This window comes from Perna viridis, chromosome 2, assembly GCF_037379345.1.
Source record: "Perna viridis isolate PV_CMFRI_1.1 ecotype Kerala chromosome 2, ASM3737934v1, whole genome shotgun sequence".
NCBI classification, from domain to species: domain Eukaryota; kingdom Metazoa; phylum Mollusca; class Bivalvia; order Mytilida; family Mytilidae; genus Perna; species Perna viridis.
In genome coordinates, this window is record NC_142446.1 from 64183099 (window position 1) to 64202463 (window position 19365).

General features: G+C 33.3%; 1 protein-coding gene across 2 annotated transcripts in view; it reads left to right on the top strand.

Moving 5' to 3' along the window:
• Positions 1–19365, top strand: part of LOC148626456 (uncharacterized) — a 23075-nt gene continuing 3710 nt past the window's right edge. The window contains exons 1-15 of one of the 2 annotated variants that reach the window (XM_088570477.1): positions 1–150; positions 6604–6700; positions 8103–8133; positions 8519–8635; positions 11271–11403; positions 13541–13606; positions 14253–14318; positions 14855–14996; positions 15514–15553; positions 16012–16070; positions 16386–16459; positions 16801–16911; positions 17359–17405; positions 17934–18138; positions 18509–18576. In XM_088570477.1, the coding sequence (XP_088426603.1) occupies positions 106–150; positions 6604–6700; positions 8103–8133; positions 8519–8635; positions 11271–11403; positions 13541–13606; positions 14253–14318; positions 14855–14996; positions 15514–15553; positions 16012–16070; positions 16386–16459; positions 16801–16911; positions 17359–17405; positions 17934–18138; positions 18509–18576 (1301 nt within the window). In that variant the 5' untranslated portion in view covers positions 1–105. Of the gene's footprint in view, positions 151–5497; positions 6042–6603; positions 6701–8102; positions 8134–8518; positions 8636–11270; positions 11404–13540; positions 13607–14252; positions 14319–14854; positions 14997–15513; positions 15554–16011; positions 16071–16385; positions 16460–16800; positions 16912–17358; positions 17406–17933; positions 18139–18508; positions 18577–19365 lie in introns of those variants that run through there. The other variant, XM_088570476.1, reaches the window with a different exon arrangement.

Consider the following 19365-nt stretch of genomic DNA (forward strand, 5'->3'; position numbering starts at 1 on the left):
TTGACCACTACAACAAGATTTGATGGTCACTAGACTCTTTTGGTACTGTTTAATCGATGAACGGTTGTATATATAAATAGATAAGACGTAAAAGAAGAACAATTTATGACCACAATGTCGGAAAAGCAAGTAGAATCTAAAACGCTAGAGGTAAGTCCAATATGGTGGTTTAATTGATTTCAGACTTGCATAGACCGCACTTGTACTCAACCAATAGCTGCACTATAAATGCTGACTCCATGTACTTTATGCATCATGCACAAAGCAGTAACCGGGGGATTGATATCCCATTTAATTGGAAAATTAAGTGTGTTGATTTGGTGCAAAATTTGAGTAAAAATTAGCAAATCATAGCCTGTAAACCTTTTTGAAGACATTTATGGTTCTGTACCCTTTTTGAGTTTTTGGATCCGCCCTGAATACTTCACACACATGTGCTCCTGTGTAAATTTAGTATTGGTCTTATCCCCCACTTTTCATCGTTTACGTATTTGTTGTAATTTTTGAGCACGTATTACCTGATTAATTGCTATATAAGTGCCCGTTGTGAACAATTTTTTTAAACTTTCGGTAGAAGTCGTACAGTAAGAGCGTATCCGCGTTGAATGGTATGACGATAACCTTCTGTATTTTTATCATTGTCTGGTTGGAATCATGACTCAAGTGGCGAATCCAGAAGCGGGTTCCAGGGATCTGAACAACCCTGTATCGGATTTTTCAAAACATTTTTAGCAAAATTTGGGCAAAAATAAGCATATTATAACCTGGAACACCTCTTTTTTCTATTTTCTGGATCGAAGTTCCTAACCGCTCTCTTTATCTCTTTTTCTGGATCCACAACTTATAATTCACATAGTTTTGGTCACTCATTTTCACGTAAGTCATTTATAATCATTCAGCGTGGTGTAGTTCCGCGTGTCTGTACCAACGCAATGAAAAGAGTTCAAATTCCTTTAATAAAGTTTCTTAGTTGTTCTTGAAAACTGGCGTCTGAGACAAATATTGGTGCACTGAAAAAGCTCGAGGTCACGATATCCTAGTCTCATTAAATTAATGAAATTATAACAAACTTAAATACAAAAGTATGCCGAACTTTGTTTAAAATACGAACTACTTTGTAAGATTGTAAGGCACGGAGTACGCGTATATATTTATCCTGTAACTAGTAAAAGGTGTCGAATAACACAAAGCTTTATTCCTCCACTGCATAATATCGTCTTCTGGTTACCTTTTCAGTCATGAGCAACATCAAAAACAGGAAACGTAACAAGTTTAAAGGTGCCCTTGCCGACCGCCGCGTTCAGAAAGATTGCTGAAAAACTATATCTAGACAAATATATTTGGTTTTATTTAGAAAATGTGGTTGCAGGATAAAACAATACGTGTACGAACATTGCCGTAAATTTCAATATATTCACTTGTACTTGCTTCGAAACACTCAGATTAGCTCGGTGGAACCCTCGCGATCTGACTGTTCCTAAAGCTCGTCAAATGAATTTGATTTATTTTGGCAATATACATGTAAATGTATATAATACATGTTATTATACTTTTACGATATTTAACGTATATCTATTGTATAATAATTGCTATAGAAATGCCTGTTGTGAATAAGAAAAAAATATATATATAAATAGTGATATGCTCTGTTAAATGTAATTAAAATTGATTTATAGAACACACACCTGAAGTTGCAAGAAGCAGTATATATCATACATGCTTTATTTCAACACAACTCGAATCAATATATACTGAATATTACATGCTAATATATGTATCACAGGCCCTATCAACACAAGACACCCATAACAACTCAAGGGCCAACGGCCGGTGGGGTGATATTGGTCGAGGCTTAATACCGCATAAGATACAGATTTTTAATTTTATCGATCTTATATTGTTCAAATAATAGATATTATTAACGTTGAGTGTAGGAGTGCGATATATGGTATGCGGTATATAATACATATGGAAAAAAGGTATACTAGTATTCTAATCTAAATATATGATACATCGTTTTACATGTACCGCTTTAGGAGGCACACGACAGTTTAATTAACAGTAAACAGGGTTTATCCGGTTTGAAGCAAATTGAAATCTCGTAAATATTTTCTTAAAAGTTGATTGAAAAAACATCCTTAGATATGCACGCTTAAAATATTTTGATGAAATAATCGATAATTGAGTAGGAGATTTTTATTGCTGTTTTATTAACAACGTAGGATGCATGTGGCGTCGTTTGCACATTTGTTGTGCCTCGTATCGCACTGTATTAAAAGGACAAAATTAACTTTTTCGGCGGCTTGTATTTTGTTTGTGCAAGTAGATTTCATTTTAACACATTCCATTTTGTGTATATCAAAAGGGACTAAGTAATTCTTACATAATACCCATTTGTGTCAATCAGAGTTATTGTGAAATTTTAGAGCAGTTAGTCCCCTTTTCCTATCCGTGTTTGTTAATATTTGAACATATATGAAATTCACTGTATTTATAATCCTTCAAGTTGGCATGGTTACATATCTGTCAAAACATAGTTTTGTTTACAGATTGTAATAACAGACAGGTCGGAAATCTTTCAAAGTAACGAACAAGACAAAACGACCCAGACAGCTGACTCACTGCTTAATGACATTTTCTTGAACTCTGCTGCAGAAACATTTGGGACTCGTGTTATCAAAAATACGAAAAATGAAAATCTGATAGAAAACAAAACAAATAAGCTCTGGTTTGATAATGATTGTATATATATGGGAGACTAATATACCACCTAGTATATCTGCCTTGAAATATTTTAACAACGACTCCATGATCAGTATAGACAACATTGGAATACACTTATAATGGAAAATCAATTACAGATTATTCAAAAATGAATTAGAATTAGAATTTTATTTTAAAATTTTGAAAAAGAAAGATGCTATAACGTTTTTGTAGGTTTAGAACGACTAATAATCATCTACCTATTGAGACAGGCAGGTGGAGAAATATTCTAAGAGAAAATCGTACTTGTAATTTATGTAATTGTGATGAATATCATTATATTTTGGAATATCGTGCCTTAAATGAGGAACGTAAACGATTTCTCCCAAAATATTATATTCGTAACCAATGCACACTTAAATTTTCAACACTGATGTCCACAAGAAAACCAGTACTGTTTCAAAAACTGTAAATTTATCATGTTTATCAATTTATCTATATAGGGACTCCTGGCTTTCTTACACTGTACCGTACTCTCCTTTCTATGTTTTTGTAAATATTTTATATAGTTATTGTGCTTATTGTATTGTATGCTGCATGCTGTAATCTATGTACCAATGTATATTGGCTTTATGAGAATAAAGATATATACAGTAAGATCCCGAAATAAATGTTAACATGTATCAGATTAACAGGTTTCAATATCCGAATCATAACATCTGGATTCAACCACAGACCGGAAGATGGACTGAAAAACAACATTTATAAGGGAACGGACATCAAATCGTAATGAACATACTGGAAACTTTTTCCATGAAAGGAAACTATCTAAAAATAAATGTTTTCGATGTTAAGTCTTTGGACATCGAATTAAGGAGGGTAATTCAGATTTTAGAAGACCCAAATCAGCGAACAAGGTCAAACGAGATTAAGACAGACTAAACAAGTTCATTATGCAGAAATGGTGTAATAATTTTCCCTTTTCCGAAATGGACGATTCCGAATTTTTAGATACTGTTACGGATATTCATAGTGGACTTTGATTAGAGATGCAACATCTCCAAAATGAGATTGATTTCAATCATTCAGCGTTTTTAGAACAAGCTGCTCGCTCGAACAAATTAAGACATTAAGTGAAACAGTTAATTGATAGTAATTCGGAACTTCCGGATGGCAACAACAAACTTAAATCTGAACTTTCGGTACTTCATGGAAATACAAAGATATTTGAAATTTTTGTAGATGAGGCAGAGAGTATCGAAAAGGACCTTTCGAAGGAACTAGACAGCGAAGAGTAAATGGTCCAACAGTTAAAAGGTGACACCGAAGTGCTAAAACGACAGCATAAAGTGGAGATAGAAGAATATCGTGTCATGAATAACAAAACTAATAGCAAAATCAGTTTGAATAAAGAAATCCAAAAATAGCAGAAACAAGCAAGAGATTCAAGAAACAAGCAAGAGATTCAAGAAACAAGCAAGAGATTTAAGAAACAAGCAAGAGATTTAAGAGACAAGCTAGAGATTTAAGAAACAAGCAAGAGATTTAAGAGACTTTAACATAAAAATAAAACCAGAACTTCATCGTGTTAAACATGAACTTAAGTCAGTCAATGACAGACAACGATCCCAGCAAACCAACTATTCGCGAGGCAACATATAGAGGAAGCAGAAGAAAACAAAACAGAATGACAAACAATCGTTTTTAGACTCTGGAGACAGTCTACCCGGAGGAGGAAGATGTCGCACAGTATTTAAAGGACAAAATTAACTTTTTCGGCGACTTGTATTTTGAATAATACTGTGTTTTGGTCTTACAGTGGAATTTACGTTTTTTTTTATTGTTTCTGTTTATCTCGACTTCACATTTGCTTTTCTGTTGGGAAACTCGCTTACGCAGGTGTTACTTTGCGAGGGACAGGGACTCGGCGGGAGGGACCTTAAACAAACCAAATTCACTTTAAATTACATCTTTTACTCTTGTCACCAGCTAAGTCAATATATAATGATAATAATGATTAATAAAAGTTACAATAATAAAGATTATATATAATTAATTTATCGTTTCAACATTAAACATAACTAAACATTAATAAGGACACAAATTTTGAGCAGTTTTTTATTCTTTGTAGTACTTATTTCCAACTATAAATAACTGAGTTAATTGCAACTTTCTCTTGGTTTAAATTGGTCTATTTAAATAAATGCTTTCATCTTGAAAATGAAAGCTTAACAAAATAAATTATATTAAAATCGTCCGAAATTAACACGCACCTTAAACGAACCAAATTCACTCTAAGTTACATCTTTTACTCTTGTTACCATCTAAGTGACAAGAGCACTTTTTGTCCAACTTAAATAGTGAACTGGTATTGTACCTTAAGCCAAAGTGTACATTGTCCGAAATATTGAATATCCGTATAAAAATTTCCAAACAAGTATTTTATTTCCTAAAGAAGTTTAAGTCGATAAAACTAATACTGTTTGCCCTTAAGAATTATGTAATGTTGTTTTTATTTAGCTATACTTATTCTATTTACCCGGATGTTATCTTTAAAATATTTCCGTTATTTTTAAAAAAAATTCCGATGAGTATTCTGATCGTAATTATCGCTTTTATGATTATCATGATTATCACTTTTGCCAATAAACAACATGAATCATATTAATATATAAAACTGACATAAATCAAATCTAAAATATTACCGAATATATTAATTAAAAATATAACATTATTTCTTAATTCTAATAACTTATCTTATCTTAATTCTTAAGTTGTAATTTAAACCAATCTCCTAATTAAATACTAAAAATATTTCAATTCATTTAATTCGTAATTTATACCCAAATTCTAAATTGTAATAAGGGACAGTTCGGAAACTTATGATTGTATGTTAACCTCTACCGCTAGTTTCCCCGCAGTTTTACGTTACTTGCATAAAAGTGGTTCATCTGTAAATCCATTTAAATATTTCAAGAGTCATTAATCTTTATACCTTAATAAGTTCATAAAAAATTAACGAAGTTAATTACGTTATTCAACTCATGAATTCGTGATGAGGTACCTCCCTTTGACTCTGACGTAATATTTCTTTTTTTGTCCGGATTTGGTTCCTTTTATTTATTAAATGGGAGTTTGAGAACATCGCAAAGAAAAGTTTGCAGACAGGAAAACAAGACTATTTATCATTTTTGGATTTTACCTTACCTTTTTACATATTGTATTTGACTGAAATAATGCCATTATTTCCGAAAATTCCAACTCCTGATGATGACCGTCTTTTAAAGGACATTTTTAAAAGCGAAAACCTTCATAGAACGTTTTACACACATAATTTGGTAAGCTATCCGTGGAGGATTTTTTGCAATTATTTAGAATAATTACTTTTCATCCGATGTTTTATTAAGTTTATTTTGTTATGATAAAACTAGTTATCTAAAGTTATATAAAAATTTAAAATTATAGACATGAGTTAATAAAACTCGAAGATAAATGATTTTCGACGCATTATTATCACATGAACAAAATTTATTGATAACAGCTAAAGAAAATGAATAACTTAACGATCTGAGAAACAAAATATCTCGTAATTCAAATGCGTGACGAATATTCATAACTGTAAGTAAAATGTAGGTCAAAATTATGTTAAGGCAAGAACTAAACGTATGTTTGAAGTTAATGGAACTTAAAATCAAGCACTCGCATAAAAAACTTGGGTTATGTTGACCAAAATCGTCACGGACATAAAAGCGGTATAAAAGGAAAGTTGAGGTCAGTAGCTTTTATTAAGACTACCTTATTCGTCTCATAAGTTTAAAAAAGTTTTTAAATCATCATTAAAAGTTAAAAAGGAGGAATTAGACAGTATTTTAAGACTATGACGGCTTTTTTTCCAATTAGGACTTCCGTTATGACGACGCCCCGATATTGCAGACTATTCAGGATAGTGTTATCGGGCACGAGTTGGTGTTACAGGGACCATATGGACCAAGAAAAGGTAATATTTTCATATTGAATATATTTTTCATACATTTCGTTGGTGTTTTAAGATATGGAATCATGATATTTAATGTACATGTTAGTACGTAAGTCATGATCTAAGTATTTTCTTTTGACCAAAATAAAATACACTCCTTGAAACGTTCGCGTTTCCCATTCTAGCGTTCATGCATCGTTTTTCGTGCGTTTACACATCGTTTTGCCTTCGTTTAAACGAACGATACCTAAACTTTTTTTTTGTTTTTTTGTTTTTATAACGCAAAGTTTGCTTTTAAGTTTTGCGTTATAACGCAGACTATGCATAATAGCGCAAAACTTGGCGTATAATTATACCATTGCGTTAAAACTCACACAAAGAACGTTTTTGTAACGCTAAAACGCTTCCGTACATATCTGCTCTTCTGTGCTAAGTCTTTAACTCTTCCGTTTACCCCGGTCTTCGCATTTTATGAGCAACTCGGCGGTTGAATCTAGAAAAGCATAGGGCGCTTCCCCTACCGGTACACCTGTCCCATGCTCCAGTCTTTAGTGAAGTATAGGTTGCTTCTATTGCGTGTTATTTTGGTAATTTCATATTATTTGTTGTGTGTGTCTATTTTCTTTGTCTTCTATAGTTATCCCTGGATTTTTTTTTCTTTTTTATTAATGTAGTTCGAGTCCTGGTCCCTTTGATTTCCCTCTAACAAAAAATTCTTTCGACCTTAGATTCATATAAACAGGAAAACTTGTAAGACCCATTTTCATTGGTCTGACATGAAAGTACTTTTTCGTGCCTACAAAACACAAGCTTTCTAAATTCACAAGAAAACCGTATTCTTTTTTAAATGAACATCACCATCATTTTTTTTTTACTTTTTATTCGTCAGACCTTAACCCATTTTTTTCATGTTTATCCTAAACATATGAAAAAACACTGTCCAATTTTCTGGTCAGTTGTATTTTGGCGTATTTTGTTAAATAACTGCATGTTTAAGGAGTGTTCTTCGGAAATCCAGACAAATGTGTTACAATTCGTTTTCAATTCTCCAGAGTCGTCTATCTTATATAAATACTTTACCTAAGCGCAGATTTCAGACGCCTGTCCACGGTTAGAGGATCATGGTCTTAATGTGTCTTTTGCGTAGTTATATCACTTTTTAGTTTAATTTTGAAGAGTCGCCGTCATTCTTTTACCATGGTTTTCATTACATTTGTTGTCGGGACCTTCCAGAGTTTAATAAAGTTGTGGATGATCTTTTGGTTATCTCTAAAAGTATTTATCAATTAGGATTAAGGTTAAACCCTGGTGCTTTTGTTGCGTTTTACCATGTGCGTTCTGTTTTTTATAATGCTTGTTAGTTTGTTTTTGTTTTGTTTTGATGCTGAATGTCATGTGCACTGAAACGTTTTATTTATTTCAGTTGTATATTGTGACTACACAGCATCTGGCAGGTAAGACAGAAATCTCCTGAAATTGATATAATTAAGTTTTTGTCCAAATTTTCACGAGCAACTGAGCTATAAAAGAAGGATCAAAACTCGAAATAGCTAAAAAAAAAAACAAAAAAACAAAAAAAAAAACGATTATTCTTTCAGACTCTCGCAAGCAGCAATTGAAATTAAATCTTTTATTTGAAAATCATCCCAGTTAAGTAATCATGAAAACAGAATTTTTTTTTCAATGGATGAGCATAAAATTGTTTTTTTTTTTCAAATATGAAATTTTTTGTTCTCAAAATGATCACAGCCCCTCCCCCTTCCTCGCTAATAAAATGGGCACTGCTTAGTGTACCTGTAATATTTATAATTAGCACTACAAAGGTATGATTTATTTCAGATGTTTGTCGTTTATAGAGGACTATATTAGAATTAATGTGTTACCGACTTACGCCAATACACATTCCTACACAGGACATAACGCTATACAAACTACACAACTTCGGACAGAGGCAAGGTATTTAGTACAATTACTTATGTTGTATGTAATACAACGAGATCTGTCAAAATCGAACCCAGAATAAACAGAAAACATGTCTATTCCAGACATTTTCTGAAAGTTCCTTTATAGCAACTAAATGTCAGTCTCTGTAAGAATGATGCAATTTGTTTAACATGGTATGAAAAAAAAACATCAACTGATAGTGTAATTTGACTACTTGCACCATCCATCAGAATCAAGGAAAACAGACAAAATTGGCCAATGCTGTACATTGAGTTACAATTTCATTGAAATGCACTGAAAATGAACATTTCAAAGGGACAAAACTCTGTCAAAAACCTCACTTTTCTAAGATGCTATACTGAAAAATTTCTGCACAAAGCCAGTGATGCAGAGATCAAATAATGGTCTTTTCAAATAGAGGAAGTGCCCTTGAGTGATATTACATTGTCAGAACGGTATGGTTTTGACATGCATATTTCTGATTTTTCCCATTTTGACTGATTCTTACAAACACTTGTACTTAAAATGTATTTTGAACATTGGCAAAAAGAACATCTGTCTAAAACGAACAAATTTTACAGTCGAAAAGGGGTTCAGTTTAGACGGGTTAATGTATTATCATATAGATAACAGTGTTTTATCGAATGTTCCCAGTGTAATAAATTTCGATAATTCACACTGTGAAATTAATTCGGTAATTACACTTGGACTTTCTCCCGTCAAACAACATTTGATATCAATCCGCCAATCACAGAATTAAAATTCATGTTGAAATAATCGATAAATTATGAAGGAAATCTATATATTAAATGGGGTAATCAATTGGTTAGCGCGAATAACCAAAATATGATCACTCGCAACAAGGACGCTTGAGGATTTAACTCTTGCGCGGAACAAGTTCCGCACACTCGTTAAATCTAGGCCTTCTACGACACTTGTGATAATTTCTTGGTCATTCACTCTCTCCGATTAATTATCCTATTATTATTCTTTTACAATCACAGAGAAGGTCTAGAAAAACATTTTACTTACTGGTAGTCAATCTTTCGGAAGCAGTACATTTAGTCGATACGCGAAGAAGGGATTACTGTCTTATTAAATGAACAATACATGTATGTTCTTTTTTACTTTTTGTTTTGTTTAGTTTACAACAATTTTATTTGTTAACTCTACAAAAGGGATAGGACAATAGTTTCACCAACTTATGAAGTCTTCTCCCAACAATAATATATAATACATAAATTAGGACATACATTAAATCATTATGATATTAAAAAAAGACAATTTTGAATTAGATTTTACAGGACAATGAAGAAAAAAAAAACAAAACAACAGTACAATGAGAGAAAAAAAAAGAAAAACAACAATGTAATGAAAAATAAAAATAAAAAAAAAACAGTACAATGAAAAATTATAATAAAAAACACCAAAGTTTCAGAAATATATGTACAAAGCTGAAAAGAAACATAAAGTAGACGGGTGGAAGCGCTGTTCTTGTGTGACACTAATTTTACATCCATAATATTAGGTCAGAAATCTTTTTGACCTTTTAATAAATCTGAAGACAATATCAAAAATAAGTATATTTTTGTTTGTACGTTAGATCAGTGCTGCCCCTGGTAAGCAGTGAAACATCCATTCTTAAAGGGATTAAGCATAAACTCTCGAATAGTGTAATACGGTTTCCTGTATATTTTTGCAAAAAAAATATGGTAAACACTTTCAATTGGAGCACCGCAACTACACGCAGGATCAGCTACAATATGGACTCTGTGTAAATCGTAGTTAAAGAAAGACGCAGAACATCGTAGCTGGGTCAAACAGATATTTAATTTACGAGGACCGTAATTAAAATATTGGGGAATGTGTAGTTTATGCAAGATATTTTTGCTTCGGATTGCACGTTTGAATCTTGATATTGAATTCACATTTCGCACGTCTTCACTTAAATGGTTCCATTCTCTTATAACAGATGGTATGAATGATTCACTAGTAAATGATAAGCTACAGAATGGTAATATAATATCAGATCCATTTCGTAGCGGATAGACTGTTGTGCTCTGTACAACTGGGGGGATAAGTTCGCGAAGATAGCCTGGAGCATTGCCATTTTGAATATTGTAAAACATTTGTAATTTTCTCTTTTTTCGCCTTTCAGACAATTTTTCCCAACCTGTTTCTTCGTATAAATAGCTACATTTCGTAAATACTTGAAGACCTGTTACTATCCTCGTGGCTTCTAATTGCAATTCTTCCAGTTTGTTAAAGTAGGTGACACCGCAATTATCCCAGACCTCACTGGCATATTCTAAGATGGGGCGAATAAAGACAAGATATAAATTATCGAGATTTTTTTCTACTTAACCTAAGTAGCCTTAACCTACTTTTTGTTAATTAAGTCATGGATACAAACTGTCTGTGGTGTATACTCATGGTTTAATACTCAATGTGACGTTTTTAAGAATTTTTTTTAGGAGATCATTAAGCATTTAACTTAAACCAACATGTGCCGCAACTGAAAATAAATCCCCCTTAGCATACGCAATCCTTACTAAAGTGCCTAGGCAGATTCCATTGTATATGTAGCTATGGCTATTGAAGGCGACAGCAATTTGGTTTATATTATTAAATCGTTCATATTTTGCAGACAAATAATTAAAAAATGCACAAACTGTGGGAAGAACGACTCATTGATATTTACCGGAAGTGGAGCAACATCAGCTTTCCACAAGTTAGCTTGGGCACTGAAAATTAACGTCCCAAGGGTAGCAGAAGAAACGGTAAGAAACATTTAACGCACGTATGAAATTATATTTGAGAAATGTATGCGCAAGATCTACTTAATTTTAGAAATATAGAATCTACAACGATAACGAGTTGATTATGGAATTTCTCACATCGAGTGAAATAAATTTTGTAGTTTTGATCACGAGGCTTGCCGAGCTTTTCAAACTACAAAATTTATGTCACGAGATGTGAGAAATTCATAATTAACGAGCTTTGAGTGTAGATTCTGTTTTTCTAATGCCCTAAAAACGTCAAAAATACCCAAAAATGAAAAGCGCGCGAAACGTCATGATTCCGATTCGTAGAAAACATGTTGAGGTCACACAAACACAAACAAAAGAAACCATATTATTTCAAAGTTTTTTTCACTTCAAATCATCCCGAGTCCCTTCATAATTCTTATTTAGGTAAGAAAACACCAAAATTATCTCATTGAACTACAATGGCAATCGAGGCGATTTAAGATGGAGTCCAAGACAATCGATTTCTTAGCCAATCGAACTCTGAGAACAAAAAAAATCACTATACAGTGATGAGAACATTAGATTATTTAATATTTTTCAACGAGACGAGCATGAGAAACTCCGCGAGTTAAAACATATTTGATAATCTGTTTATCGCTATTTTGCTGAAGTGTAAGGTATTAGTTGTCTTTTATTTTTATTTTCCTGACCTAAATATTTAAGTTTCATATGTGCTGCAAAGTGTCCTTTCGGGGCTATTTTTCGGCGACGTGCTACGTTATGTTACGTATGTTGTGCAGCTGTGATACATATCATTTGAAAAAAAATCGGTTAATTATGACGCTCGCGTTTAAAATTTGTGGATAATTTAGGAATTTATTCATTCTTATCGGGTAAGTTACTGTATTTAATCATTTTCCATTATAGACTAGAAAATAATGCCACAAATTAGCTATTATTTCATACACAGCAAACAAACAGACTGTTATTTAGGTCGTCAAATTTCCTACGCTGTTGCTTGTTTGTCATGCGAGGACACAGAAACTAGCGATAATTTTCATTCTCAGTCGACTGGCGATAACATTTTCTTCCACGCCGGTCAAATGGTATGAAAATTGAAGCAAAATTACGGAAAAGATTCATCATCATACATGTTATTATATGCAGTAGACACAATGCTATTCTGTGTTCAATTTAGATTTTGTACATTTGTTATTTGTTCTGACTTGACATTTCAGAAAGAGTATCAATTTTTTAATGTGCTAGTCTCTGTATCAGGCAGTTGGTGGAAAAGTGTATAAGAAAACCATCTATTTTGAAAGAGTAATCAAGGGAACCAAGGTTATAGCTGTAATCAAAAGAATGTAATCCAGGGACAAAGACCAGACATGGAAAACAGACATACACAACAAAGAAGTAACTACAATCATACATACAAAGTAACAAAAGCAAATGAGCAACTCGGACTCCACTAAAAACTGGGGGCATGGACCAATTGTACCGGTAGGGTAAGCCTCCTCTGCTTTTCTGGAAACACCCGCCGGGTTGCTCATAAAAAGTCAAGTTCGGGGTAGACAAACAAGGAAAGGAAAACTATGATCCGTTGAATAAATCAGTTTTCATGGTGCAGACGGATACACCATAACGATCCACGAGTTCACGATGACGACCATAAAACTTCTGTAGTGATGACGTCAATCTTGTAGCAACATAACCCTATTCCAGAAGCCTATTTGTTAGAGTTTTAGCGCAATACAAAAAGTCTGCGTAGTTTCGGCAAGCTCTGGCATAATGTATGAGTTGTGATATGAACACTCCATACATAGGTGCTGAAGGGATGTTGCCACAGATGAAAGGAAAGTTGACAATTCTGAATGAAAAGTCATCACGTTTGTCGTAAAGATTGCTCAAAATTAAGTTATGATTTAACTGAAATGCATTGAAAATGAACATTTCAGGGGCTGATTACTCTGTTAAAAATCTTTTTTTCTAATATTCTATTGAAAATTTCTTAACAAACCTACTGTTGCAGAGATCAAATAGTGGTCTTTTAAAAAAGAGAAACGTTGTATTGTTAGATCAGTGGGTTTGGACATGCATGTTTCTGATTTTTCCTTTTTTGCCTGACTCTTACAAAAACTTACACTTTAATCGTTTTATCTTTTAGGTAGTATTTGTTGGGCCTTTTGAACATCACTCAAATATTCTGTTGTGGCGAGAGTACGGAGCACATGTAAGTATATTTGAAAAAAAAACATTCTTTCCATCAATTATTTAAAAATGTTGAAATGTTGAAAGATGAAAAGTACTTTTGACAGACTTAGTTCGTGGTAGGAAGGCCATGTGAGCTATTGCCATCACTTGGCGTCCGTCGTCGTCAACAATTGTTCAAAACTCTTCTCCTCTGACACCACTTGACCAATTGGAACCAAACGTGGTATGAATGTTTCTTGGGGTATTTTGCAAAGAACTGATGTGGGGTTTTGTGATCTGTCGAAAAACATGACCGCAGTTACTAAAAATAAAACATAGGTGTCAGACAATAGTTTTTCGCATACATCTCCAAAACCATTAAGTTTAGCCAAATTCTGACATGGGGTAAAAGTGTTCAGCATGATGAGATCTATACGTGGTCAAATTTTAATTTTGATATGTTAAGCCATGTTAGAGTTATTGTCCTTTTTCGACGTTTATTTGCTTTTTTGAATGTTACTTCTTTCAAAAATCTTCTCCTCTGACACCACCTGACAAATTGGAACCAAACTTGTGCGATTTTCCTATACCAAACACAATTTTCACTTAACACTATTTCTACTAATTGCCATTGCAACTGCCTGCTACTAGTACCACAATGAACACACGTGTTCGATCAATTGTAGGTGGTGAGGGTAAAACACAATGGTCATGGATTGGTCGATTTAGTACAACTAGACAATGAGTTACAGGTTTGTAACAGTTTGTGCATAACACTGAACCGGGGCTTGTCATAGGAAGAATTTCCTTCTTTTCTTAAAGGCCAATAGACTTTATTTCACTGTTTATTTTACAGAATTTATTTAACTATGTTTGATATCCGTTTGACATCTCGTTTCCAATTTCTACAATGTTCTTGGAAATCACCGGATGTTTTTCAATGATAACCGATGATTCAATTTCATGTTAAATATACAAATTCTTTCTCTGCTTTTTTGGAAGGGGGTCTGGTACGTTAATTTTCCGTGCCTCATATAAACTTGCTTTCGTTTTTGTTGTAAAATGTAGAACTGCTTTCGTTATTTTTTTTTTCATCCCCTTTCTTGATCTGAAGTTTTATCTGTTTGATATAGCCAAGCTCGTAAAGAGACTAGAGAGACGGGTTCAACTTACAATTACATTTAAAAAAAGAATATTTTTTTGCTCTCGCTCTATTAATTATTAATTGATGGCTACACGTAATTGTCTTGTTCCTGTGTCATTGTATGACTTTTTTTTCTTTTATTAGTTTTGGAAAGAGAAGCGACAACATCTGTTGGTATCCATATCAGCCGCCAGTAATGTTACAGGTATACTGGCCGACACTGACCTAGTTGCAGAAATAGGTCACCGTCATGGGGCAGTGGTCGTGTTTGATTACGCCGCTGGAGGTAACTAGTAATTTGAGTACAAATATACTAAAGGGTTGCACAGCACTAAAACAAATCGAGATGTTGATGTTGTTCAATGTCATTGACTACTCTTAAAAGTTTCGCACAGATACAAGCAGTTAACTCTTTCATAATATATATCAGATTTCAAATTGTGAATTTGCCATTTTCCTATACTTTACATAAAGTTATCAAGAGCACATATAAAATATTTATACATACATGTATAATAAAGTTTAAATTATTGATATAGAATGCAGGAGTTCGGGTACAATGGTTTTCAAAACGTTTTTGATAGCCTTCCATTTCAGACCAATCCAGATTACAGGACACCTATCAAAACCCAATATCTTTTGTACTTAAATTGTTTCAGTTTAGACAGGCGTCCGGTTAACTAAGTAAAAAAATCGAATTCATATAAAAGGATTTTAAAAAGTTTCTGGTTTAGACAGGCTTTCAAATTTTTCAATTAGAAGGTTTCGTGTACTTTTTTTATTCTTCAAATGTTTTGTTTTAGGACCATACCTGCAAATCGACATGAATCCATCAGAAAAGGCGTAAGTGTAAAAGTATTTTCTTAAGTGCTTTTCAGGCCTTTGAATTGATTAATAAATTAGAATAGGGAGGATAGCATCCTAATCATGAGAGCCTCACTGAAAATACAGTGGCAGATCAAGGTTTGGGACTCCCCTCTGTTGTTGTAAAAATCTGTACAAAATTTGGCAGTTGTGGCAAATGGTGGTAAATGATAGCCTGTTTCCTCTTATTTTATACAATGCCTAGATTAGAACCCTCCTTATACGTCTATGAATTCGCCCTGTGGTACTTGGTCGTAATCCACATCACATGCAATAAAATTGCCCGATATACATGTTCAAATTCTCTGTGTTTTTGAGCATTGAAAGTTAAAATGATTATGCGGTCGGAAAACAAGCGAAAGAGTTTATGAATGCACAAAAACATTTGCAATGATAATCATCTTCTATGAATAAAACAATGTACATATTGTTTTCAGGTATAAAGATGCAGTGATCATTAGTCCCCATAAGTTTGTTGGAGGTCCAGGGACTCCAGGTATATCTATTACGAATAGATCTGTCCAAAACTGAACAGTTGCGAAGGTCGAAAGTTTGTCATATTATAACTATATGTTTCCTTCTATCCGAAATGCCCCATTTCAATATGACTGCAATAACTGCGAGTCTTTTTTCAAACAACCACTCGCACATAAACATTGTGGCTTTTAACGAACATGTTACCTCACATAAAGAGGGGAAGTTTCAGTGTATTTTTTTAAGAATCGCACAACTTTCAAGTAAAAAAGTTTCAAAATGAATAAAGACAACTATAAAGTTCACAACAATCCAGTATTTGCTCTTTTTATTGCAGGAATATTGATAGCCAAGAAATGGATGTTCAAAAACCATGTTCCAGACAGAGTGGGTGGAGGCACTGTCGTTTTTGTAAGTTACTACGTTTCCATTTTAGTTTAAACATGGAAAATGTACACTTGTCAAAATGCAGGATATTTATAAGAGGGAATGGTTCCAGACTATCCTTTGTCACAAACTGTGCACAAAATTATCATTTTCCAACAAAAAAAGTGTTTTTCGAACCCCAAGAACCCAGTTTTGGAACCCCAACTGAACTATGTGAATTAAAATTTGTAATATAAAATAGAATGTTACATAGCTGTTATAGATTTAGTTGAAAGTAATTTGCAATTTTACGGACATCGTTGAAAGCATGTAAGTATGCATCAAATGTGTGGATCGTATATACTTATTTTTTGCTCTTCTTTAAGGTTACTAAAGAAACCCATATGTATTCTGGTAAAATTGAGGAAAGAGAAGAAGGAGGAACACCAGAAATCATAGGGTGTATTCGGGCTGCCATTGCCTTTCAGCTTAAACAGGTAAATATCGGGCTGCCATAGCCTTTCAGCTTAAACAGGTAAATATCGGGCTGCCATAGCATTTCAGCTTAAACAGGTAAATATCTGGCTGCTATATAGCATTTCATTTTAAACAAGTAAATATCGGGCTGTCATACCATTTCAGCTTAAGCAGGTTAATGTAGGGCTGCCATAGTATTTCAGCTTAAGCAGATAAATATTTGTTATAGATTGACTGGTTTCTAGACTTTCTATCTAAGGTACACACAATTGTTTCTTTCTTGATACTGGAATAATCTGATAATCCCAAAGCAAAAATTATAGATAAATCAACAAAATCCAGAGACGAAAGGTCATTGATAGGTATAAAATACAAAGCCAAATTCTAGAAAACAGAAATGGAAACCTACAATAGAAAAAAAATAAAAGATAGAAGAACATGGCGTTTGATATTGTATTTTTTTTCAGGATGTAGGAACTGAAACAATTATGTCCCAGGAGAAAAGACTTTGTAGGTAAGTCTGTATGTCAAACTTCTTATTTTATCTATTCTCTTCCTGATACCTTATGGCATACCTTGTAACCGCTTCCTTGTTTTAAGCGTTTCATTCCGCTATCATGTATGCTTTGCTATAATATAAGATGTGAAAAATTTCACAAGACCTGAGCACTACTCATTACAAAGTCGCGATTTTTTTATTTTGTTTACCGTGTTCTGAACTCATTCGCAAAACAGGGTGGATTTATCACTCTTACTTAAAAGGGGGCGGGATTTAGTACTTAGTGTAGATGAGGGTTTGCTATTCTCTGCGCAGAGAAGTTTGTATGCTAGGATGATGAACTTAAAATTGACAAGGTTACTAGTTTGATTGTAAAGGAAATACTTGCATGCTACATAGAAATAATCTTATTCAATACAGTGAAACCTGAAATGTCTTTCCCAAACGCTGAATCAGTCGAAAACCTCCCTAACCCAGACATATTCTTATGGCAATCAAGTTCTGAAAACCCAAACATCAAAGCAACATGTTTTTATTTTCCAGGAAGGCTTTTAAGGTCTGGTCAGAAAATGTCAGTATATTAGTTTTAGGGGACAATAGTGCGGAGCGGATACCAATTTTCTCTTTTTTGACGATTCACAACCAAAGTGGGAAACTTGTACATCATAATTTTATTTCAAATCTTTTAAATGAACTTTTCGGTATACAAGCAAGAGGTGGATGCGCATGTGCTGGACCATATGGAATGGTAGGTACAATACATTATTGTGTATTTTAGAGATATGATTAGTCATGTTGTTTGATTCAACTGGAGAGATGATATGGTTGTCGTTATGTCCATATTAACAGCAAAATACATTGTAGTTAATGAAATACAGATAAAGCATATTTTTGACAAGTATGGGTAACACTATATAACCAATCAGAAAGAAAAGACTATTTAAAATGCTAAAATTTGATAAAGACTAACGTACATACCAAAGAAAATTATACTGATCCCGAAAGCTGAAAATACTAGAAGTTTACTGGCAAATTTTCTCCGTATTGGCATAGTATAACATTGATATCAATTGTCTAATATTGGAATACGATTCATAATTGAATATTATAATTGACAGGATCTGCTTGGTGTATCAGAACCTCTTGCAAAGAAACTTATGAATGCGGTGACAGAGAAAACATCGAGGTACTTTTAGATAGAATAAGCATTAAATAAACTTGTACACAATTCGACCGATTCAATTCTAAAATTATAGTTTTACTGGTTGGAATTTTTACCATTACTTTTTTCCCTCCTCGCTTCGCGCCAAAGTTCTTGACAAAGTTATTGTTCTTTATTTCTAGTGGTAGCTAACCAAATGTTTTAGCGTCACCTGGTGGATAGAACTACTTTGAGTCGCAAATGACTACAATTCCGGCAAAAGTTTCAAGAATAAATTTTCCTTTCTGCATCCGAGGTTATATTTTAGTGTAGCGGAATTGGCTGAGTAGTTCCGACTGATCGAGTGCTTATATACGAATAAATGTGTACAAAAACAAAGCGAAAAACCTGCAAATAAGATGAAATATTTACATTGTAACAATAGAATAAACACAGATTGGAAAAAGCATGGACAATGGGCCCATTGAAGCTGTAAATAACCTATTAAAGTTACAGGATTTTATTTATAATGTTTAAATATTGCCCATTAAAACAATCACTGGGAACTCAGTTGATGTTGTGGAGCACAAATATATTTGGCAAAGAAAAAAATAAAATTTCCATTTCGGAAATCCTATTACCAGCAAGAAAAAAACACAGCAAGTAGTTTGTCAAATTATTTTATTTAAAAAAAAATTATATTGTGTTAATGGAGAAAAAAGACTTTAAGCATGCTTTAGCCAAAATGACTAAAAAATATTTTAGGGAAGGCACAAAAACTAGGATTGTTAGAGTCACAGGAAACCAACCTATCATTATTTTGGGCCTAAGAAT